We start from the raw sequence: 26,474 nt of genomic DNA, 5'->3' as shown, positions 1-26,474 counted from the left end.
AATTCGGTATAATCGATTTTACAAATACAAATTTAATACCTATATGCACTAATCGAAAATGTTCTATAAGTACTTTAATTCACACGCACATCGTAATTGCATAGGAATAAGGTTTGGTTGATGTACAAATGCGTATTACATTTAAATTCTTGTTTACTAAAAATTTGACTTCTGTTAATTTAATCTAGGAAAGTATTTGAAATTTTAAAATTTAGTTAAGTCTATTTGCAGTATTAAATGTTTGCTTGTTAAAGTATGTTGCGGCAATACCAAAAGTGTCATGCCAAGGACACTTATTAAGAAGAAATGTTTAAGTTAGCTTCATCTAAATTTTAAGTACAGTTCAGAGAGATTATTGTGAGTGAATCAAATGCATACATATACACACATATGTATATCTCAACTATACATTCCAATTAATTAAATATTATTGATTTAATAAAATCAATTGAATGTGTGAGTTATTTTATTTATGTATGAAAATCCGTTTTGTACAGTAAATTTTGATCTTATGCTTAATTGAGACGTTATTGTCTTCTTTTTATATCCGCGCGCGCTTGTGCACAAAAGTATTGTAATTTTGTGCCTATAACGGTTGTTTAAAAAGCAAAAAGGAATTGAGATAGATACAGGCAGAGATATATATGAAAAAAAAGGTGTCAAAATACTCAAAATGAAGTGAAGAGACTATTAAGCCATTTATGTTCGTCGGCGCGCATGGTAACTCGAGCAAAAATTTATTTACAGTAGATTCTGTTTTTATGCGGTATATACGTTCCGCAAGAAACAGCATAAAAAAAAACAGCATAAAAAGGATACCAGTTCTATAGTAAAACTATAGATACGTTTCAAAAGTGCTAAGAACCGCATAAATCTAATACAGGGTGGCTGATGAATTTTGCTACATTAAGAAACTCAAATAACTTTTTTTTTAGTGTATGGAATTCATTTATTTTTTTTTTCAAGTTGAAGGTCATTAAATTTTATTAAATGTAGCTTAACTAGTTTTAAAAATAATTGAATTTAAATGCCCCCGATGCTCGTTGACACAAGTGCGGCATCTTAGTAAAAAGTTGTTCATTGCTGCTTTGAGAGTTGCGACAGGAATAGCCGCAATTGTTGCCCGAATGGATTGTTTTAGTTCATCCAAATTTGTTGGCTTTGTTTTATAAACTTCTTGTTTAAATAAACCCCACAAGAAAAAGTCAGGTGCAGTAAGGTCAGGCGACCTGGGGGGCCAACGAAATTCGGAGTTTCTTGAAATCAGTTTATTGGGAAATTTTCGTCGCAACTCTGTCATAACAGTCTGGGCTATGTGAGACGTTGCCCCATCTTGTTGAAACCACACAGAGTTGAAAGGAATTCTCTTTCGGCGTAGTTCTGGATAGAAAAATTCTTTCAGCATTTTCAAATAACGGTCTCCAGTAACCGTAACGGTGTGACCATTTTCTTCAAAAAAATAAGGCCCGACAATACAGCGTGAAGAAACCGCACACCACACTGTCACGCGAAGAGGATGCAATTCCGTCTCGTTGAGTATCTCTGGGTTAGAAGTACTCCATATTCGACAATTTTGTTTGTTCACATTGCCGTTTAAATCGAAATGGGCCTCATCAGACATGATAAGCTTCTTGTTGAAACCCTTGGATTGCTTTGTATAGCTGCAGCTACATCAGCGATCGTTTCCTCCGTCCGAACTGGAGGGTTTCGATGATAAGGCCTTCTTGCGACTGTTCCTTGCTCAGCAAAATTATTCACCAGTCTCATTATGGTCCATCTGCTCGGGGGATCGCCGCCAAACATCCGCCTGTACTCTCTCTGTACCAAAACTACGGACTCCAGTGCGTGATAGCGGCGGACTATCCAAATTCTTGTTTGCGTGTCCCAGTTATCCATTTTAATAAATTTTAAAGATCAATCTGCAAATTAAAACAAAAATGGAACAGATAACTTAAAAAGAAAAAAAGTTATTCAATTTGTTTTTGGTAGCGGCTTTCATCAGCCACCCTGTATAATGTAATAAAATCTCATAAAAAAGGGTACTAGTCCCATATTATAACTATAGGTACCTTCCATAGACCGCATGAATCTGAAATAATTAAATAAAATCGCATAAACAAAAATTTTATTTTTGAAAATTATATCTTTATTTAAGAAACGCCAGAATCGAAAAATAAATTTACATCGTCAGAAATAGAACCCGCAAGTTGCGCATTCGTTTAGGATTTGGCGTAAAATCACTTCCGTCACTTGAGGAAATGTACACGTCTGATCTGGATGGTGATGCAGGCGGTTCCATACTTGTAGGGTTAGCATTTTTGATATAATCTGTGATGAGTTTTTGCTTAGCGGGTTTCGAATCTTGTTTATGTGCACAATTTCCGATAGGTCGACATGCATTTTTTAATTAAAAAAAACCGCACTATTTCAAAACCGCATAAAAAAAACCGCATAAAAACAGAATCTACTGCATTTCAATAAAACTTGGTACACAAATTATAATTATTATTCATCTAAGGTAGGTTAGTATTGAAAATGGGAAGTTTTCACAGGAAAAAAACACTGTTCTCTCTCTGTTATAGAGAAAACCAAATTACTCAAATTTAGTAAGTAATACTCAAATACGGAAACATGACAGAAGCAAATTTTTTAAATATAATATCCCATTTTGGATACGTTGAAATATGGCAACGCCAATGTATAGCTAATAAATAGACTTATGCTTTACATATGCTATAATATATTGTACATATTACCCCTATTATATATGTATATATTGAAACCATTAAACGGATTACATCAAAAAAGAATAACTTGCTTTTATTTTCTATTGGCCTTCCCAATAGGGTAAATGCCTGTATCTCGATAACGACTTAATAACGAATCGCCCAAACTTAGTACACGCATTGCTTTTCCCCTCAGATAGATTCAGCTTATTTCTTATTGAGATCGCACAAAATTATGCCCACTTTTTAAGTGTTAACACTAAATTTTCATACGTTTGTCTGATGCTTCAAACTACAACTCTTATTGTCTATGATTTAGCTTGATACCAAAAAAATAAGAGCCAGCAAACATTAAATTTTATTAAATATGCGCGCGTACATAAAGTTTGATCCGGATCGAATTTAGCACTTCAATAGCGAGTAAATTTTAGAAGTGAAATATGGGGTATTACAGAGGAACTATCAATTTCACTTTTTGAACCCAAACTTCCCCTTAAAGCTTTTGTTTAAAAAGAAATATCAATGCCAGTTTACTTAGCAAGGTCTACCTTTCCTTCACGTTAACTGCCATATTACAAAAATTTCGAGTTGAGTGTTGAATCTATAGGAACGCTAACCTCAAGCTTTGGTACGTTCTCGTTGCTCATGTTTGCCAAACTCTGTTTAAGGAACTGGAATGTAGGACAAATGATCTCCTGAAGTACTGGAAAGGTAACTCAAAGCAACCAGAATGACCCAAATCATTTTATTAGGCATCGCTGCATTATGACGGATTTTGCCCAAGTACATACGTACGAAATCAAAATGACTCAAGTTCCAATGTAACTAGATCATATGAGGCTTCATACAATCTTAGATTTGGTGTTGTATACTTTCAAAAGCGATGCTCAATTTCATTTATAAAGCGTACATCTGGCCTACACTTTATTACGAAAAAGTGTCTGTTTGATTGCAGTGGTTCTAATGCTAACGAATCGATATTCTTTCTGAGCTGATTATTGTCAAGATTTAACAGGGAATCAGTTATATTTGCACCGGTTAAGTTTACTTGGAATTAGTTAATTAAGTTCCAGCAAAACGACGCCAAATGCCTCACAACCTGCTACCACAAAGTGCTTTTATTTGAAAAAGGGATTAATGAAAAACGTGAGTTAAAATGAAGGTAGTAAGTAAGCTCTGTAGGTAATAAAGTAACAGAGAAACCTCGATAAATAAAAACTACATTTCATGAGTCTCTTATCGGGTCCAACACGTTTTATGGTGAGCAGCATGGACGATGGCAATATCTGTAAAATTATTCTAGGATTGTTCGAGAGAAAGATTCTGCAAAATACTTATGGGCGCTTGTGCTTTGGCGTGAATTTAGTAGAGGCGAAGGAAAGTAGCTTTTACAACGGCATAGATGCAGAGCAGTGAATTAAAATGCAGTGGTATATTTGGCTGGGTGTTGTGCCCTTTGCTCCATACGGGAACTTTAAGAATTTATGATGATGATAATGTTGTGCGAATGGTTTCAAACGCTCAAGCCCCTAAACTCAGTTTCTGGTAAGAGAATGTGGGAAGATCTCCTACGAGTTAGAAAGACTTGAGCATATTTTTTTCTAACTAATTGGTATCATATTGCTCCTAAAAGAAACCGACTGCCGCGCCTTTGTGAAATCGGTCAAATTCAAAAACCAAATGAAATACTTCTTAATGGAATTCCTTCACATATATCTTAACTACTTATATTTAATTGCTTACTTATTTCTCTAAAAGCAGTCATTGATTCTCCTTAAATGTTATATTCCGCAAGGTATTGTAAATTTACAAATTACTTTTATTTAGATCATATGAAGCTGTTGTAAATTTTTCACCATAAAAAACTCAAAACTAAAGCTGACGAATTGGTTCCAAATATATGTAGGTACATTGAAAAGTTAAGCGAATTCCATAAATAGTACACCTCTCTTTCTCTTTAAAAAAACTAATGAAATTAAAAAAAAATACCGTTTGATAAGCCGGATGATTAGCTTTGCCAAACCAAATACTTGCTTATCCAAATATATATAAATTATATAAATAAAGGATCTTTCACGAGACGCGTCTAAATGTTGTTTTCAAGTAAAACAACTTAGATTCTTTCAGATTTCACTATTTTTATCCAAAATACCGATTTAATTATGAGCATGTCTACTGGTAAAATCCGCCAAATAGTCGGGTCATGAATGGTGAAAAAATTAAAAAAAACTGGTTCTTTCGAGAATAGAAGAAGGATTGGCCTAATTGTTGAGAACGTCCAGATATCGATGCTGAAGGTTGTTCAGCAACATTTTACGCTACCCAGTTTTTGGTCTCCCAGTCCTTTTTCTATTCTCGACAGAACCAGTTTCTTGAAACTTTTTCCCCAACCTTTGAATTCTCGAGTCATTCAGACGATTATTGCCAACGAAAAAATCACGACTTTGTTCTTAAAGATCTACAATTTCCATAATAAATTTCATTAATTTTAACGCATTGTTCTTTCGTGAAAAATTGTACATTTGTTTACTTCACCAATGTCAAAGATGACTTGAAAAAGGGTACGGACTAGGAATTATTCTCTACTAACATTTAGACTTCACTTTTGAAAAACCCTTTACACATATATTTATTTACCATTGCGAGGTGCAAAATAAATCAATTTCGTACCGATTACTGGAGTAGATTATTTTAGAGTAGGGCGCGAGTCCCAAGAAGGCACGCTTATATACATAGATCAATAAATAACAGTTCGTTGAGAAAAAAAAAAACAATAGGAGTTGTGCATCGGTTTGTCTGAGAGCACCTCTTCCGATGCACCCCTAACTAGAAGAAGGTTCCTTCTAGATTAAGAGCAAATACTTTTTAGAGAGCATCCTGCAAGTTGTTAGATAGGGTGGACAACCAATTCGTACTTAATGGACACCATTAGCGAAGTGCTTTAGGTTTAAGATGATGGAATTTATTTTATTTGTAACCTAGAAAGGCAAAAAATGCGATGCTTTGTCAAGCGAAGATTGGTGTAATAGTTGGTAGGTGATGACCAATAATGACGGGTAACGAGAACAAAGAGCAAGGCGTTGGTATTTGGTGGTGTGATCTTTAGTTGCAGTTTACTACGAGGGTTGTCGTATTGTTGGTAGTGCCGAAATTACATTTTTTATGTACGCTCTTATGTATAAGCTCCTAATTAGCGGCACGTTGAACTGAACAATGAAAACAAGTTACCGCTAGGTGCAATGCAGTGACTGCGCTGCTTTGTAATGCGACTGCACCGCTTTTGTGTTGCATTACTCCAGTGGAGTGTTCTGTGTTTCACCAAATATTTACATTAATAATTATTTTGTATTCTTTGGTTTCTCGGAAATAGTCGTGTTGCATTTAGATAAAGTCTTACTTTTAAGGTTTACTCAAATAGGAGATATCCTCAGTTATTCTTATCCACAGTAGTTATTCTTATAAGTTTTCCATCTTTCTTTGAATTAATAAAGAAGTAAAAAATATGGAGAATTCAGTGTAGCAAATGAAATGTACTGCAAAAATTTTAATCGGTTAGGTATTGCCCTAGAGAATATTCCTATAATGTATTTGATGTTATTAACAAATACAATAAAATATTATAATAACAGATAGAAAGTTATGGATATAAATCTTACAGATTTAATTAAAAAATATGTTATCACAAGTTTTTTCTGTTTAAAAAACTATTTAGCAAGTTAAAATATATAGAAACATACCTGTTTTGTCACCAAAACAAAATAAAATTAATATGCCCCATGAATGCAGATACGAACGACGATTGATAAGGTCCTGGTGCTTAGTGACTAATAAGTATGGCTTTACAACACTTTTACGTCAATGAGAAAATATTACTTAGATTCGAAATAAGTCACTGGAAGCTCAGCTCCATGCTCGAGGGTGGACTCATGTGGGGCGGTAGCCGTGACCTTAAAAGCTCACTTTTCCACATCGAATTTCAGTGTTCTTTCTCTCTATTTCATTCACTGAATTGACTCTTGCCTAAACTCTGTATCATACTGGTGAATCCAGGTGTCATTAATCGGTATAATGCATATGCAAATCTTGCACAAATCGTTCCGACATAATTTAAAAAAATCTTTACAACCCCCAATCGTCGCTGCTTGAGGAGCATGATTCAATTATTAAAGGTTTGCTCACTAGTGACATTCGAATTTTGACACTCCCTTACAAAAGGTTGTATTTAAGAAGGTGCCTAAAAAGGAAAAAAATTAAATCCTTTTTGGTAAAAATGGTAGCAAAATAGTATTTTGTTACTTAAATGGAAACGGTTTAAAAAATAAATTTTAATTAATATTTGAATGTAAATAATGGTATAGATAGAAGTGATTAGCGGAAATTGTCAAGTCTAATATTAAAACAAGAAATGATTTCACATAATCCAAGATTTTATTTTGTGAATTAATTTTTAAATTTAAAACCAATCGCAACGTTTCGCCAATATGAAACTATTTTGTTAAAAATAAATAAATAATTGGCACGTACAATTTCGTACAATTTGTTTCGCGCGCGTTCCACAATTGGAAGCCGATTCCGGTAGATGGTTTTTTATGAGAAGCTCTTTCATACTGGTACTGTGCTTTTCTAAGCCTCCTGTGGACACTTCATCCATCCATAGGAAGGTGGGCTCATTGGAAACAAGTTCTGCCAACTTTTTTATAATGAGGTCTGCAATGTAATCGATTGCGTCGGGACTATTCAATAATTCTCCCTGCTGTAACTCTTTAGCAAACGCTAGCTCTTTGCAAAACATGAGTTCCGTTTAAATCACCACATCATAAGAAATAAAGCTTTGTAAATTCCCCATCTTGATCTCGGATTGCGTCAAATACTCTATCATGTCCTGACTTAAGCGGTATCTGTTTCATGTCATACTACCATAGTCCTGAACATACCGATAAAAACTCTTGAGCGAGTTGTTGCTCGTAAGCAGTCCATTTTGAAAATGAAATGTTTTTTCTACAAATTTTACTTTTCCTCCACTTTTAGTCAAAATTTCTAGAGCTAGCAACCCAGTGTCTTGCTAAGGGAGCCGATTTGTCAAGAGGGAATGAGAAAGCTGCTTACTGAGCAAACCTTTTATTATTGAATTATGCTTGAGGAGCACACATTTTTTCTCGTTCAAGTATTCATGTAAATTTTCTTCAAGCGGTTCTTTGCTAGTTTTTATGCTATCTGTCACAGTTAAATTCTTCGAAAGTCTAGCAGTAATTTTCCGAATTTTGGCTCACTTCTCTGTAGTTTCTTACTTGTATTTTGATATTTTATTTAAACTTTCAGTTATTTAAACATAGTGCGTTAAAATAATTCATGATTTTTTACCTAAGAAGTAGGTAATCCCATTTCTACGCAAAATCGGTCGCTGAGTCGGAAAATCTACATAATTTTTCTACCACCTACTTTTCGAGATATCGTTAATAACAGATTTGGATCAAAGAAATAAGGCTAGATCAAAAAAAAAAAATGAATGTATCTGGCAATAAGATGAATAATATCTGGCATTAAATAAGTAAAGGCAATCAAAAGTAAAATGCATTCAATCATCCAGTTAACCAAATTAAAAACTTTCAAGATTCCATAGTTACAAAGTTAAAAAAACCTGTTTTCTCTTTTCAAAAATATTGAAAATTTTCGATTTATATTGTAAGAAATACTTATATAAGAAGATGACTTTCAAAAAATAAATTTTGCCCATTGTTAAAACTAACAATCTCGTACATATCTGGGAAAAAATTTAAATATAAAAAGAACTCCTCAAATAAATATAAAAGCTTTGCGCACGAGAACAAAAATACTAATTTTTACAGTGGTCAAACTTTAACAACTGGTGAGCTCAAAATCAATTTTTTGGTATCACATTTTTTTATATCACTTATTTTTTTATTTTCGTAGTAAAAATTTTCTAAGAGTTATAAATTGGGTTTATAAAACTGCCTAACATCTGGGATAGCAAAAATTCAGGTATCAAACTTTTGTGAATTTTCTGATTCAGTGACCGATTGTCTAGTTTTTGGGTTCTTCTTGGCTGTAAACTACTGTAGTTAATATAATTCGGAAACTAACTGCTTACAACGGTCTACCCTACAACGCTTAAACAATGTCTGAATGAATCTTGCTACAGAATTGTTGTGTCTCTGGCATCATCGGGTTCGGAGCTGAACAATGGGAAAAGCTTGAAATATGTCTATTCTGCATCGCCATATTTCTGCAAGTATAAATTTTTGCACGGGGACAGAGGGCTAATGAAGAATTTTGTGAAAGCTTTGGCAAAAAAACCGGAAAACACAGCCCTTAAATACTTGAAAACCAAGCTTCCAAGATTGTTAACAGAGAAAATCAAAGCGGGTATATTCGTCGGTCCACAGATAAAGAAATTGTTCACGGACACAAAATTTCAGCAATGCCTTCACAGTTCTGAAGCTAAAGCTTTCCAAAAAGTTGTTCATGGATTCTTGGGAAACAACAGGAGCAACAACGTCCGTCAATTGATTCATACAATGATGAAATACTTTAAACCTATTTGGTTAGTATTGTAAAACGTACATACTCCAAAATATATTTATCATATAAATTGATTGGAAAATTTACAATCAACTTTGTTTTTGTTAACAGGTGCTCGCACATCGTTAAAAATGCACCTACTTCACAGTCATTTGGATTTTTTTCCTCCGAATTTGGGGGCTGAAAGTGATGAACAAGGCGAGCGATTTCATCAAGATATTGGGATCAAGGAATGATGAGCGACTACTGCTGGATGCAACTTCGTGAAGATTCCGTGCAACATAAAAGAAGAAGTTTGAGAGTAAAAGCGTATTTTCGACCTCAAACATAGCCAAGTCAAAAGCTGCAAAATCACACGTGTTGACTTTGTGGGTCATAACTTCTACAATTTTTCGTTGATTCAGACAAACTTAGGCTTAAAATGTAGGTGACAAAATTGTCTTTTAGAAAACCTATCTTATGTCGATAGACACAATTTTTTGTTCCAGAAAAAAGTTAATAAACTTTGATAATTTAGTGAAAAAACGTCAAAAATGCCTTTTTTTTAACTTTCAACAGCTGTTTTGCGAAAACTACGACTTCCATTGACACGAATTATATATTTCCATATAGGTTATATGTGTGCCTTTCGAAATTTATGCACTTCAAAGAAATGGCGCGCACTGTTTTCGAGATTGCAGGTAATAACTGCACTATTGCCCAAAAAAACAGGTTTTTTGGGAATATCTCGGAAACCGTTCTTTGAAAAAATAAAAATAAAATTCATCTTTGGTTTCAGCGACCTCAAATTAGTTTAAAAAACGCCTTTTGGTCGAGGACCATTTTTGGTGTAAACTAGTGTTAGCGTAGAAACACTGTATTAGAGAGTTTGGTAAGATTTCACCAAAATTTCTGTTTATTTTTTAACTTAACTTAGCTTTAGCTGTCATAAAAATATATGTACCATATAAGTATTTGCAAGTTAATTGAAGTTGTTGAAATTACCAGTCCATCTTTTATATTTTGAATGTCTTTGTGCAGAACTTTAACTCATTAGCTTGAAAATATGCGGCTTATCGTCCCAACAATGCTTCTGGTGGGAAAGAATAAAAAATTTTAAAGCTCAAATAGATGAAAATTAAACTCAACGAAAAATAATGCGGTAAAATTTTCAAATGTAGGCAAATCATTTATTTCTATTGTAAATATTATGCTATTCAGTATCAAATTCACATACACATACGTACACTCCTAAAACAGTGATCAACACAATAAGAAATTCAGTTTAATTAAATACAAAAAATAATTTAAAAAAGAACTAACAAATAAATTCGGTAGGAAATAAACAAATCAAATTTAGATACATACATACAATTATAAGCTATATATAGTACGTATACGTACATATGCACGGCTATTTATGCATAGTTATCCTTAACGGGTTTTCAGCATCTAACGCGAATTGGTGTTTTTCTTCTTACAGTGATTGTTTGCCAACATTTTTTGCTTACATTCTATCACACTCGGCTATATGCATTTCGATTACACTAAAACATTTTCACACTAAATTAAAACTAATTACATTGCTAATATTGTATATACGTATGCATTTATGTGTGTATGTATGTGTATAAATATGTGTTAGTAGAAGCTAGGTAAATCCAATAGTTATTGCTTAGCGCTTAAATACTTAAATTAATCAGCCTCATAGTGTAAGCTTAAATTTAGTTGCTATTACTAAGTAATTTATTTTTAGAAAATTCATGTAACCTTTCTCACTTATTTATTGTGTTTATTTTTTCATCGCAGAGTTTACTTCACAATTATTATTGTATAAATTTTACTCTTATAGTTCCCATAAATTCAAAAGTTGAGCTTAGGATTTTAAATGTTGAGAGGAATTTAATTTATTGACTGGACTTGGCATTCAGTCAAACTTCTATCTGGAATTCAGGATTCGCTCTGTGGCATATTATGAATTTTTTCGAAAAATCAAGAAACACCATCATTTGACTACGGTGGGCAACGAATTCGCTGGTAGCACTGAAACCGATACTGGAAAGGGTATATGAAAAAGTTTATGAAAGAATGAAAAAACGTTAGCAGATTCGTATTGCCTTTGATGAGAAGTACGATGAAAAACCGACCAAATAAATTTTGTGAAAAAGAATTGATTTTTACGTTCCGTTTAGAAGTTTGATCGGGCGCTTAAGGGAAATTAAAAACAAGACTTTAAGTTGAAAATGTGTGCAAGTGTAAATGACAAAAATATTGATGTAAGGTGAGGGTGTTCATTTTTAAGAAATTAGGTGCTGCAATTTCCAAATCGTTACAATGGCAATCTGAACCACTTACTATTTCAATCGAATTTCAATCACTTTAAATCGCTAAAATGAAAGTTATTCTTTGCAAGATGTATTCATTAGTCAAATAAGACTATTAGATTAAGTATTATAATATGAAAGGGCATATTATTCCGATTATTTTAGGTCAAGTACTAATGACTAAATCAAGTTTAATAGTTTCCTACACAAAAATAGCCGATCCAATTCTTTATGTGTAGCTCAATTTCACCATCGAGCTATTTCATGTTAGATTTGTTTTTAGAAGCTTGAAAAACAGTTTTCAGGTTAATCAGGTTAGGTCGGGTATTACTGCACGTTTCACATTCTTTTCAGTGGTCCGTAAAAATTGACTCCGTGACGCTAAAACAATCGTTTTTTATTCAATTGGAAATTAATCGTACTATTTGGTAAAAAATTCAGCAAGCAGCGAGTTGGCGTGATGCATTATTGAAATGCTACCACGCTCTTGATAGACTTAGGACAGAGCAGTGATCAAAACTATGTAATAAAAAGGTTGATTTAAACCGTTGAAAGTGCGTTTTGAAGGCATATGAAAATAGACGAATAGAAGGCATAGAATATAGACGGTGGTAGAACAATTACAAAATTATTACCGCAGTCCGGATCTATCAACGGAGTTATAGCCTATAATACGTTTTATTATTTATTACTACAATTGCTGAGTTCTTATGCACCAGAAAAGTAGTTAAAGTTCACAAAAATATAATTTTGATTGAAATTTCAAAAATGGGGTAACCCGAATGGGAGTCTGTCAAGAGTTTAGTAACTAAAACTACTTCTTGTTTGATCCTTAGATGATAGCGAAGTTAATTCATGTATGATAGATTGCCAATTACACTCGTCTTATTTAATTGAATATTTCATTTAGATATCCATTTACACCGGGGTACAAAGATCATTTTTCAACCATAGTTTTTCATATTAATAGTGTATACTCAGTTTTCAATTTTCTCATCAAGTAAATTTTTTAAAGTACCTTGAAATTTCAAAGGCAAAACCTTTAGCAGGGATACCCATTTCGTATACTTTATTTCATAGCAATAAATTTCATAGCATAAAATAATTCATTAGAAAAGTTCAAGCACATTTGAAGAATAAATTGCTCGAGAAACATTATTGTACAATATTTGTCCTGGCGAAAAGTAAAACAAAATTGAATAGCTGGATATGTTCCCTTTCGTTTAAAATCCATATTTATATCACAGAAAGAGCATAAAGATTTGAAACTATTTTTTGAAAATGTGGTTCTTTGAAACTTTAAAGTGCCTCAAAAGCTTAAATTGATGAGAACATGAAAAACGTAGCATTACTACATATATAAAACCTGCAGAGTTAAATAAAAAAAGAAATAAATAAATAATTGGCGCCTACACTTCTGTTAGGTGTTTGGCCGAGCTTCTCCTCCTATTTGTGGTGTGCGTCTTGATGTTGTTCCACAAATGGAGGGACCTACAGTTTCAAGCCGACTCCGAACGGCAGATATTTTTATGAGGAACTTTTTCATGGCAGAAACACACTCGGAGGTTTGCCATTGCCTGCCGAGGGGCGACCGCTATTAGAAAAATGTTTTTATTAATTTTGCTTTCACCGAGATTCGAACCAACGACCTCTCAGTGAATTCCGAATGGTGATCACGCACCAATCCATTCGGCTACGGCGGCCGCCAACCTGAAGAGTTACGTTCATGAAATTTGGTCGGATAGGTTTTACTGTCGCACGGTGTTATGGTAGAAGCTGACTCCCATATCTTTCTTTCTAACTTATAAAACAAATGGTGTAGAGTTTTTCATGTTTGTTGGACCATTTTTGCTTTTCTTAAACAACTGAATGAGTACTTAATTGATTGAGTACTTAATTGTTGAGAACCAAATCAAGGTTACTTGAACAAAATCCTACTTTCATGGCATAAATATAATGGTTCTTAGTTTTCTTTAAAATTACTTAAAAATTTCGGAAGATATTCCGGGCTGGATCTATGATTTTGTGCGCATCGTTATTGGACACCAGAGAAGACTCAATGCTGAGCTGTACGAATCTTGAACATTGTAAGTAGTATGCGTTTACAACAACTACATTGACTTGGCTATATCATTCATAAGAATGCTGATTATCTATTGAATAGATACCTCGTTTCGGCACCAATGGTCGCAAAATGAAGCAAAGAACTAAGATGCTGTTTACATTTTGTTTGAATAAGTAGCGAAACTTTGCGAAGCAGAGAGACAACTAATAAAGCTAGTGATTGCGAGCCAAATGGAACTACACCAGGAAATAAGATTAACGCAGAAGAAGAAATACAGAGCATTGTCACTGAGTCTAATTGAAAAAGAAACCTATATAAAATCAAAATCGTATTTATTCTTTCATGTTGATAGCCACAGTATTTCTAAAATTATTAAAATTTACTGTCACAGAATAAGACTGAGTTTTCGTAATGTGAAGCATAAAAATTCCACAACAGAGAAGGTCTCACTTACATTGGAGAAAATTAACAAAAATCCTTTTGTATCAGAAAATAGAAGTTTTTCACACAGGCTGCTTCAAAGTAATACAATTAGCATTATGCTCTGCTTACATTCTTCGAATTTTGAAATTTCTGGGATGTCTGCATAATAACAGAATTCAAGCGGCCGTTTATTATTTCCCACTAAAAGACGTCCATTGTTTAAAAAAGGATTTCTTCGTAACGATTGATTGACAGGCGCAAGCACTGTCTTAGTTTCTTTCCAGTTGTATGATGTTTGTGTGTGGGTTTGAAACAAATTTTTGAATTCGCTCAAACATAAAAGGAAAAATATCCAAATTAAATAAAAATAAAAGTAGCAACAAAAAATAAATGATTAATAAATCCAACTATATAACAGGGAACTGAAGAAAAAAACAAATAATTTTAAGAATTTGGAAAATATTGTAATATAGTATTTTCGATACTCTCTTTTGTATTTGTAGTATGTTTTCAAAAATTTGGTATAAGTAAAGTTTTTATGTGTTTACAAGCCAAACGTGTTTAAGTGTTTGATTTCGTATTTTGATGCATATATTAAGCTTAATATTAAAACTATTTACTATTCGACAATTAAATGTATCAGTACATATTTTAATATTTATTAATGTATAGTAGTTATTTAACATATTTTTAACAGTAATTATATGAAATATCTTCCTTATGTCCATTTGGCTCCATTTAAGTTTTTTGGAAAAATATTTAATTCAATATTTACTTATTATTTTGTTTTCGATAATAATACAATACATTAAAATTGTACAAATAGAAACAGTTCAAAAAGCACCGATCTTCAGCTAAGTTTTGCTAACGTGCCCACGCCTTCACATGCCACGTTACGTATGGTTTTATATACAGTTTATATACGATTGGTTTTTTATATTTATAAGTAAATGTATATATGTGTGTATGTGTGTAATATTTGTGTGTTGTCTAATACTAAATATTTCCAGTAAATTTCTATAAACTTACTTCGTACAATGTTCTATGTATGTGTGTATTTTGCTATTCATATATTACATAAATGTTATTTTACATGCGTAAGTATTGTATATATGTACCTATGTATTTACAGTATCGTCCAAGTAAATCCTAAGTATGTGCAATGCTTTTATTAATTTAACTTTGAAATATATCTACACTAATTCAGCGCTGTTTGTGGTTGTTGTTACAAATCTCGAATAACAAGATATGCGGAAAATTTTGAATACAATTTTTGTTTTGAATTACATTAATTTTGTTTTTGTTTTTAATAATTCAACAAAACCTATTTTAGTCGCTGAATTTCGCGCCGACTTCATAGCGTGCAGGTGTTGCAGGATGGGCCTAGAAACGACAGTTGAAAGCGAAAGTACTAGCAATGTTTCAAAAGCACATATTTTCAGAAGCAAGTATTATTTTCTAAACATTAATTGCAAGAACTTTAAATAATGTCACACAAAATCTCAAGGCACACAAGTTAATTTCAATTTCAGCTTAACCTTCTTTCTGTAATTAATTAAGTATAAAAAGAAAATATTACTGATTTTCAAGCAATAGACAAATTTTCCAGAACTGCTCATGAACACGAGCATTTTACGGAACTTTCTTGTAAGTAAAGTAAAGTATGGTAAACCTTTGAAATCGTTGGAGTGATCAGGCCCACTTAGCTTTCAACTTTTCGTTAGCTTCTATACATATATGCACATACATATATGTGCATATGACTGCTGCTTGTTCATCGTTTAATTCTCAATCAACATTGCACAAAAGATAACGGCCCAACGCAACAGTCGATTCGATGAAAATAAAAGTAAGGCAACTTTTCTTAAACATATTTGCGATTTCTGCTAACAAACGTGTGTATGTATGTTTGCATGTAAATTTGTTAAAATTTAATTTTAGTACAATACAATGCTGATTTTAAATGCATTTTGCAATTAAATTTAGCCAAAGAGACAAATATGGTTTAAAGACTTAACAGGACTTAGTTTTGCATGTCTTACTGCTATTTGTAATTACAACTAAATTACATAACTACTACTAGATGCATAATTTCCACGTATAAAACTCGCGGTTCTACGCCACCCTTGGCTCACATAAAGAATTGTGTTAAATTTGTATGTTTATCAAAAATAAATGTTCTGCAAATTAATTGGCTGCCAATTTTGAGATCTTTTCAAGAAATGAAAAATTTTGTTTTGTATGTCGCACTACAAATCATCACTTGCCCATCAAGGCTCTTATTCAAATGGTTAAAGTGAGTAGTTGTGTGATTGTTTTTGTATTGATTTTGTAGCAATAAATGTATATTTTAACTAGTTGCATGTATGTACATATATCCAATCATTAAATTTACTAATTATAAAATGAAGTCGACTATTAAATTAGTAATACCATTATTTTTTAGCTCAGTGAGTATGTAAACAACTCAGTTTCGACAATTTTGAATTTAAAGCGCCGTCATCATCAAAAGTGTTCGAAATGAGCTTTCACATTTTCATATTGCACTATTCTTTTTCTTCGGTTTGTGGGTACATGGTACTCCAGCTCAGAGTTGCCATGTCTGGGGCAGCTCTATATGTAGAGCGAAATAGGAGTGACTGTTGAAGTCAGTTCAGCTCAGCTACGAACTCGATCTGCTCTATACACTTCAACCGTAACTTTCCCAGCTTAATTCAATTTTCTCTGTCCCATCTCTATTCACGCTCACCGTTCTACGTGCACTCGATTATCATGGGCTGGCTCGACTCGATCACCGACGGTCGACTTTCTTGATTTTGTGCATGTTGGTGTGCTGCTGCGGCATGTGCCGCCGCCGCTGCTGCGTGTGCTGCTGCTGCGGCCGCTTGAGCATGCGAAACACCCATGTAAGTGTCATTTGTGCCACCTGCTGTGGCCGACGCTGCACTCGAACTATTACTGGCTGTGCCGGGAGGTAGCAAATGCATTTGTTGTTTGACAGCAAACTTTAGCGGGTGTGATTGCTGATGCTGGAGCAGTTGCTGTTGGTGTAGGTGTTGTTGTTGGTGGCCGTGATGTTGCTGTTGGTTCCCTGTTGTGCTGATTATCATGCTGGCGGCGGCAGAGTTTGAAGGCGCTGCTGATAAATGTTGTTGTGACGCGGCATGTTGTTGGAGCATGGCAGCGTGCTGCTGTTGCAGATGTGCATGTGTTTGTTGTTGTTGTGGCTGGTGCTGGTGCTGGTGGTGAGGATTGATGGAAATAAGACGTGGCGGTGATGGGTGGGCGGCACCGGTACTACTCGAACTACCGCCGGCGGACATGTGTCGCAGATGCGGATGTATTTGTTGCTGCATGTGCTCAAAGGCCTCGCGAGAATCGGGCTCTGGCAGATCTTTATCTATTGTATTGTTGGTGGGGGGAGGGTAAAATAAGCATTAGGTTTATGATTGAATGATTGCTCATTAGGTTTATGATTGAATCGTCAATTCATCAATACTCACCCAAACATTCTGATGTCGCCGCTGCAGCCATCGCTAGTTCTTCCTCCAGATCATTGGGCTTGCAGCTCGTCGTCTTCCAGTGTGTACGCAGACCCGAGGCACTAATGTACTTTTTGTCACAGCCTTGGCATACGTATGGCCTATCGTTAGTGTGTAAACGTTTGTGCAGCTTTAGATGAACGAACTGGGTGAATTTCTGCGGGCATAGGTCACACGCGTATGGTTTTTGGCCGCTGTGTAGGCGCAGGTGGGTCTTCAAATTAGATGTCGAGGAGAATCGCTTTTTGCAGATGTCGCATTGATGTGGCTTTTCGCCAGTGTGCACCAAATGATGTTTCTGTAAATGCGCGAGTTGTGTGAAGCTCTTCGTGCAGACATTACATTTGAACGGTCGCTCGCCGGAATGCGTACGCAGATGAACCTTAAGATTGCTAAGCTGACCAAAAGTTTTACAACATACATTACATTCGTAATGCATTTTTCCATCTTTCTTCTTCAACGGATATGGCAGCGAGCGATAGCCCCGTGAACCCAACGAGTTTGGGCTGAGTGGGCTGCCACTGCGCGGACATGAATTTCCATCCGGGCTCAAGCTATGGGGCGGGGAGATGCGTAGTGGTTGCATTAACATCTTAGAGTTGGACTGTAGTAGGTGTAGGTTAGGTGTGGACCCATTGGACGCATTCGAATGACGGTCGAAAGGGGAGTGCGAACTGTGCGGGGGTGAGTGGAAGGTGGATGTGGGCACATGTGACAGGGGGTGCCCCACACCCGGTATACCACCATTTACACTGCCGCTGGAATAAGGTGAGTACGCCGAGTAGGGAGGAGTTTGATGGTCATCTGACATGTAGGCGCTGTGTGCTCCGTGCGCAGGAGAGTATATCACATGATGGCCTGGTGGTGGAGGTGGTGAACATTCGCCCTTAATGCTGCCGCGTGATGATGCAATTAACAATTCGGTTTCGTGTATGGACGAGGCATGTATATCGGGGGCTTGTGCTAGGTTTGAGCTAGAATCGGGACTAACAGCATTGCCATAGCGATGCGATTTCTTGTACGAGTATGCCATTTCTGTGGGAGACGAGGGTGGTGGAGTGGCTGCATTAGCTTGGCGACAAGCTGCTGCCGCTGCGGCTGCAGCTTCGAGTCGGTGTTGGCCCGTAAGTATAGTCTCGAGTATACTCGAGGAGGGAGGTGTAAATCGCATATACGCGACGGTAGCTGCTGCCGCAGCGGCAGAATGTGTAGCTGTGGGTGGCGGTGAACTCGTTTCGGCTTCATAGTATGCCTTTTTGATTGGCACAATACTGCGCCCCGAATGGCTGCTTGCGCTGGAGAGCGCATGGTCTACCACAATGACTGTGCTTGATGCACGTTGTTGCGTGGTTGAGCCTGGCGATTGATCCACTTCCATCGTCTCGTCGTCCAGTTGTGTTGAGGAGGTGCAAGTTGGTATAGCCTCGTTGGCAGAAAGCAGATCATCTTCGCTAGAGGTAGCGCCCTCTATAGGTAGTGCGTCACTGTTCGTTGGTTTGGTGTTGCTTGCATTATTGAGGTGGCACACGGCCTCAGTCTTAATGGCTAATTTACTATTTTTGAACTCATATTTGAGCGGCATTTTCACCTTGAACTTGCGATACTCATTTTTGTCATCGCAATCCATGGTAACTGCAGGCGAGACCACCGCGGGTGTTACCACCGGAGCAGTTGTGTTGCTGCTGCCCGTATTGTTATTGTTGTTAGCAGCAGCTGTGGCTGCAGCAAGTGCCGCAGCAACAGCCGCCTTCTGCGGATGCGTTATAACAGTTTCCTTTGGGGCAATGGCTTTCTTTGAACAATCCAATACGTAATTATTTTCGCTCTCACTGTCACTGGAGTCCTCGGGAGGCGTTAGACCATCTTCATGATATTCGTTGCTATGATAACCTTCATCCGAACGCACTGAGCGCACACTGCCGTCGTTTGGCGTCAGTTGATGTTCATATTGAGGATCTTTATGCTGAATTGGAGAACCAACAACCTCTTTAACGTCCTTAATGCCACACTCGCTATTCGCCGGCGAACGGTCTCGCACAATTACTGAAGAACCAGGCTCCTGTTTAAGGTGTAAGACGGTTTGGTGCTGTTGAATGTGTTGATAGTGTTGCAGGTGTGACGGCAGCTGGGCATGCTGTGGTAATTGATGCGTACTCTGCTGTTTTGAGGCAGGCTGTTGCTGTGAGGATTGGGCGTGGTGAATATGTGGCAGGCCAGTCAAGTGTTGCGTTTGACCAGCGGTATTGTCCCGGCAGATGGGAGGCGAGGGACTAGGAGTGATGGACCCCCGATTACCTACACCAGGTGCGTTACACGTGACAGCAGGCAAAGGCGGAATCGGCAGACCCATAACGTAGGTGATATGATTGTACGCAACTTCTGGAGGTATTTCTGGGGCGGGCATACAATATGGCGAATTCGATCTCATCTTTGCCTTGTGCCCTTGCAATAACGTAGAACCTGGTGGAAGTGCTGAACCATCTTCTTCTTCTCCATCTGCTTCGGCATCATCATCTTCGTCAACAGACTGCTTACAAGCGCCAAAAATCGTACGCTCTGGGTCTACGTCGTAACCAAGCCGTCGTGCGAAATCCTTGCAATACCACACCATTAACTCTTCATTGGGCATAATGTCACGCGTTGTGTAAAAGTAGATGTTTTCCTGATGTTGGCATGCCACCAAATTCATTACGCACAAGCTGTATGCAGAGGCAACGTAACGCATCCAGTTTGCTTGCGCGCGGTCCGACCCATCCAGGTAGTAAAAGTCATCATCTTTGAAGATCTGTTGGCAAAAAGTGTCAATCATGAGGGGAAGAAAGGAAAAGAAAAGAAATGGGGGAGATTGGTTAGTTTTCGGGATAAAGCCAAAATGTAATAAAAGTCAAGTTAATATACATAGTCCAAAAAAAAAAAAAAAACGGTTCAAAACACCGGTTGGGTGCCAGCAGCATTGGGTACCTAGTGTTGTGAACCATTTTTGGGTAATGGAAGAATTTTGACACAAAAGTTCATAGAGCAAACTACAAAGTTGTGGAAGAGATTATTAACACAAGAAAATCTTTTAATAATAATATATATTCAAAGAGATGACAACAGCAACATTAGAAAATAACGGTTACTAAACATAATATTTATATGTATGTATATTCCAAAACACCAATTTAGGAAATTACAATAACAGGCTGGAAACAGTACAAGTATACTTATAAACATATTAAAGAAAGAAATAAAACAAATTAACGAACTATTCCCCGAAGCTTTGGTTCAGTTCTTGGCTTCTATGCAAATATAGGCTTCCTAAAAGTTGTAGAAAGGATTTTGAAAGAGAAAAATTTAGCTGTTTACATATTTTTTGGAAAAAGTCTAAGTAAGATAAAAATTTCGTACTTGGTTTTAGACCGTTTTATAATCAACTGTTGCATTTACGTCAAAATAAGTATTTCATAAAAATTATTATTTATTATTGACTTATTTAAATGTTTACTCTTATTGTGTATTAGATGTGCAAACTTAATTTATTCACTATTTGCATCCAAAAGCTACATTCGAGATTAATGTTTGAACCATTTTCTTCAAGCATCATATAGTGCGATTGGCGTGGAAGACTTTCAAACGATGATTTGACGTTAAGCTGGGGGTTGTTGTTGAGATTTCCACCTTCTTTGTACACCTTCCGAACTAAAATCGAACCGGCATTCTCGATTATGTTAATATGAGGTGATTTGAATGGCCAGTTGGCAAAAATATTGGTGTCGCGATAAATTAAATCAGCGGACGTTGAGCTGGCTACAGGAATAGGCGCGCTACCTTGTTGAAGTTGCCAGTTTAACCACCGCATTCGTCGCCATATGTTGGAACATTTGGGGTCGCCCATCTCTTGGTATTCTTGCTTCAATGAATGACAAGTACCCAATGCCATCACACAACACATCCAACCTACCACCAGATCGATGCTTATTGAATATCTTTTCTTTAGAGGTAAATCGTGCTAATAGCAAGCAAATCCTTCTGGCTTGACCAGGTTAAACTTCTTTTCATCATAAAATATAATGTTTCGCTATTGATCTGTCCAGTGAATATAATCTAAAGCGAACTTTTGCGCCTTAAGGCAGTAGTCTGCTTTACAGGCTTCAAAAAATCGATTTTTTTGTTTTGTTTTAAATCTCTTCCAAAACTATCCAAGAATATGTCTTTAAAATTCCAGAGGCCAATTCGACATATTTTCGAAGCTAGAGCAGTTTTGGTGGCCGAGCGTCGAGCAGGTGCGAATGCTCAGGCAGACTTTAAAGCGCGTTTTCTCGAGTTCTCATTTTCACAAGTGTTAGAAAACGGTGCCGGCGATAGCAAAAAGAATATATGTCCGATCGAAAAAAACCAAAGTGATCTAGCTTCAGTATTAAATTATCTTCTATTTGAACTAAAAAAGTTGGACAAAAGTATTATTTAAACTACTTGTTTTGCAACTTAAAGTCAATTTTTTTTCTTAAAAAAGTGAATTTTTTTTTCAAACTTCGAAAAAATTTGGAATTTTATAACTTCTTCGGTATTTTTTTAGTTCATAAAGAAAAGAAACTTATAAAAATTAAAAAAAAATTTGGTTCGACTGTTTCAGATGCATCGCACGACCTCCATCACCGGCACCGATTTACAAGTGCAGACTCCAGGCGCTCCAGAAAAATACTTACAACTTTAAAAAATTTCAATATTTTTTAAAAATAAATATTGTTTTTTAAACCTTAAATATAGTACACTATCGTCTTAAAATTCCGTTTACCGCAATCATTTCCTTCCCTTTCAAAAAAAATTGCTAAAAAAACGCTTTTTTTCGGCTTCTAAAGCAGACTACTGCCTTAATAAAAGAGAAAATTCAAATAAATCAATAATAAATAACAATTTTTATGAAGTACTTAATTTAAGTCGTCAACAGTTGATTATGAAATAGACTAAACCAGAATTAAATTTTATTTTATTGAGGATTTTTTCGAAAAATGTATGTGCGGCTAAAATTGTTTCGCCCACTGTTCACGAGAAAGATATATACGAAAATTATCAACATAAACATTTATTCTTTACACTTTTGAACAGCCATTTTATACAGAGCCAAACGTTTGTAAGTAAAGTAGATGTTAGAGTTACAGATAGTTGAAAGAAAGATGTAGGACGTCAAAGTATGTATCGAAATGAAAAGAGAGTACATAGCTCTAAACGTTTAAGAAGGAGCAGTAAAAAGTTGTTAAAAAGCGTAAAATAGTACCTTAATGTTCCCGTAGGTTATGTGGCGTGTTTCCTGCACCTGATTGGATTCGAATTTTAATTTATATTTTTGAAACGAATGTAATTTCAAATTTCAGTTTTTCGATTATTAATTATTGATTTAGATGGTTGATTGATGGGTTATTTTGTTAAGTTTGGTGATTGTAGTTTTGGTGGAAGGAATAAACATGAAATTAAATGGAAAAGTACGGTTGGGTTACATTTAAACAAATTTATTGTATTAAAAATAATTTTGAATTTGTATGTATAGTACGCATATAAGACACAAATGAAGTATTGGAAATGGAAATGGACATTGTTATGGAGGATGATGAATGGTTCAATCAGAATTAATGTAAAATGTGTTCAGAAATGGTTTATTGAATGTTCGTACAAGGATGATTAAAATGAAAAGAATTTAATAAGCTTTATGTAAATAATAAAAAAAAGATAAATGTTTAAAATATTTCTTCCCCAGCTTATGCTAAATCTCGAACTGTTAAAACCACAAATTATAAAAAACTAGGGGTAAGATATATTTCTACGACATTATTTTGCCAACACAAAATGCGAGTACAAGCATTTGATAGTATTTCATTGCATCTTTTAGGCGTGTTTTGGAATTTTAGCGAATTTTACACATTTGGTGATTTTCGGCAGTCGAGGTTTACGGAATTTAGTTTGTTTTAGAACAACCATAAAAATAATCACTAAAACAAATAGTATATTAATTTTATTAAATTTTAAAGAAATTATCTGCCGCTATTGGTTATTTGCTGTGCAATAATTTCTGTAATTTGTATGAAACTTTTGCTTAAAATAATAAAAGTTTAGTTGAAGTAATTTTGGTAAAGTATTAAAAAAATTCATAACTTTAGTTGCCCCAAAACGATTAAATGGCTATGATAAAAACAATTGAAAAATCTAAAGAATTTAAAGAATCGAAAAAATCTGAAAAATTTGACTGACTGCACTTATCGGCGATATTGTGATAAGAATTTTAGTGGATTTAATGCTTCAACATAACACGATTGTGCTTATGATCCATGTTTCCAGATTTCACATTTACCCACACAAACACTCACATATACACACACCCATACAACCACACATTCTAGGTGATACTGATCGATATCGATTCATCCAGAGCGAATACGTGTTCACTTGAATGCTTGTGAGTAATGTTGGGTACAAATTTGTGATTGATGATGAAGAAATTGTCGTTGTATAATTTTCGTGCTTACCCGCCAAAAATAGCGCGCCTTATTTGTATCGTTGGGATAATTTGGAGTTGGAACGCCTTCAAAGGGGCCAAAACGTGTGCCGCGCGGTATGACACCAGTGCTCCAAACTCCTTCAGTCTGAAAAGGAAATAACGGAAGCTATTGAAATATTTAGAATTTACATTCAAGAGTTAAGTACTTTCTAGTTTTGTTTTTTTGGTTTTGGCTGTATTTTCCCTTTTTTTTGGTTGGAAAAAACTTGTATTTGTTCATTTGCTAATTACTAACCTTAACATTTGGCGTTGAGAAAACCATTGACGGTTTTAGTGCTAGGCTGCGTGGCAGCGTGCGATCCGCCCGATTCAGTACGCCACGCTCGCACTGTACGTCGGGCACTATGTAAACGGCCAGCCGTTCAAAGTCCTCCTCACGCATTCGCGTCACATCGTAGTCCTGCGTACCATCCGGCGACGGGCTACGCGCGCACGCCGCTGTGGCTGCACCAGTGGTTGATGTCGTCGAGGCGGTGGGCGGTGGCAGTAACTTAGGACTTTGTATTCTATGCGCTAGCGTAGACGATAATGGCGTCGTCGTCGGCGCTGTGAACATTGTGCAGTTGTTGGCTGGCTGTTGCTGTTGTTGTTGTGTGTTGACGGTGGAGTTCATGTTGTTAGTGTTGATGTGGTTGCTACTTTGGCTATTGATGCTACTACTGTTGCTGTTGCTAGTGCAATGTTTCAAGCTGGGTTGTATAGACTGTGGCGTAACTTGCATATTCGCTATGTTTAGTTGATTGATTTGTGATGTGTTTTTATAAAGTTATGTAAAAACTTGTGTGATATAAATTGCGCGTGTGTAGTTACTTCCTTCTCTTTCGTACTTCTGATGTTGACAAGTGTGTGATTTGATTTACTTTTGCAGTTCGATAGTCAACGAATAAACGATTCAGTGCATTGGAAATTCCCTTATGGATAGTATTTCTGCAAAAAATTTAGATTAGAGATTTTCATTATCTATTGTAATTCATACATTTACTCTTATTCTTTATTAAAATAAGATACTATTTTTAAATTTTAAAAACTCTTTTATTTTATTTATTCTGAAGACGACAAAGAGGGCAACATGAAAAGAGCTTACGATTTATACAAAAATGGTTATAAAAAGAAGTATTTTAATACAAGCTTTTTATTACTCGAAATAGATGACATGAGCTTGAACAATATGTGATTTCAGCAGGACGATGCCACTTGTCACTTAAATAAAAAAAAAAAAAATAAATAATTGGCGCGTACACTTCTGTTAGGTGTTTGGCCGAGCTCCTCCTCCTATTTGTGGTGTGCGTCTTGATGTTGTTCCACAAATGGAGGGACCTACAGTTTCAAGCCGACTCCGAACGGCAGATATCTTTATGAGGAGCTTTTTCATGGCAGAAATACACTCGGAGGTTTGCCATTGCCTGCCGAGGGGCGACCGCTATTAGAAAAATGTTTTTTTTTTTTTTTTTTTTTATTAATTTTGCCTTCACCGAGATTCGAACTAACGACCTCTCGGTGAATTCCGAATGGTAATCACGCACCAACCCATTCGGCTACGGCGGCCGAACGGCTACGGCCCTGTTGCGAACGAAATTTTCAGGACGTATTTTCTCACGAAATGAAGGAGTTTCTATAGAGCGACATCGATGCCATTAAGCTGGAAACGGTTCCAGGGCTAAAGAATGGGGTGCCACATTTAATATACACCCGAACTATATTTTGAGTATCTTGTGTGGCCAGAGAACTCATCTTGGATATTTGGTAGATATTGGGTTTCATAAATAGACTAAAAAACAATAAAAGACAAATTAATAGTTTTGGGAAATTTTGTTTTGTTTTATTTATAAAAGGAGTGAGTGGGTCAAACAAGGCTGCATTCCGTCACCGCTTCTTCGCAACAAAGGGGGCATGTGCAACGTTAGCCCAATGACGTAGCTACGCAAGCAGAACATTCGCGACCGTAAAGAGACATGGGTAGGTAATCATTGGCCCTTACATCAGCAAAATGTCTTTAGACTAGAATCCAAAAGGTTCGCACCGCAGAGGTCGACTCGCTGAAATGGCGGCAAATAATGCTTAAAGTCAGGAATCAATCCCAATGGAATTCATTTGTTTCGGCGCTTTGCGCCCCCAGCCGGCACGCTAGCATTATCTGCGGTGTAATTGAATCCCTCAGAGTGTAACCTTTGCCGCCCCCTAGCTTTCATTTTAATTTGAGTATTTATGCAAAAAGCTGAGAAACTGAAATTTTGTTCTTAGATTATAAGTAAATTCTTATTACTCCTCTCCTAGGGTATAATTTACAAACAAACCAAAAATATAATGCCCATCTTCGACTTGCGCGCCAATGGCTTTAGTTTT

At 35.9% G+C, this 26,474-nt stretch overlaps 1 protein-coding gene across 5 annotated transcripts in view; it reads right to left on the bottom strand.

Moving 5' to 3' along the window:
• Nucleotides 1-10,419: 10,419 nt before the first annotated feature.
• LOC128859966 (zinc finger protein rotund) overlaps nt 10,420-26,474 on the bottom strand; it is a 78,226-nt gene continuing 62,171 nt past the window's right edge. For 4 of the 5 annotated variants that reach the window (XM_054097149.1, XM_054097146.1, XM_054097148.1 and 1 more), the window contains 5 exons: nt 24,367-25,058; nt 24,100-24,216; nt 22,857-22,895; nt 17,561-20,384; nt 10,420-17,457 (listed from right to left, as the gene is read on the bottom strand). In XM_054097149.1, coding sequence (XP_053953124.1) covers nt 16,811-17,457; nt 17,561-20,384; nt 22,857-22,895; nt 24,100-24,216; nt 24,367-24,852 — 4,113 coding nt within the window. In that variant the 5' untranslated portion in view covers nt 24,853-25,058 and the 3' untranslated portion in view covers nt 10,420-16,810. The remainder of the gene's footprint in view (nt 17,458-17,560; nt 20,385-22,856; nt 22,896-24,099; nt 24,217-24,366; nt 25,059-26,474) is intronic. The other variant, XM_054097150.1, reaches the window with a different exon arrangement.

This window comes from Anastrepha ludens, chromosome 4, assembly GCF_028408465.1.
Source record: "Anastrepha ludens isolate Willacy chromosome 4, idAnaLude1.1, whole genome shotgun sequence".
Classification (NCBI taxonomy): domain Eukaryota; kingdom Metazoa; phylum Arthropoda; class Insecta; order Diptera; family Tephritidae; genus Anastrepha; species Anastrepha ludens.
This window is presented reverse-complemented; position numbering and strand designations above follow the sequence as displayed.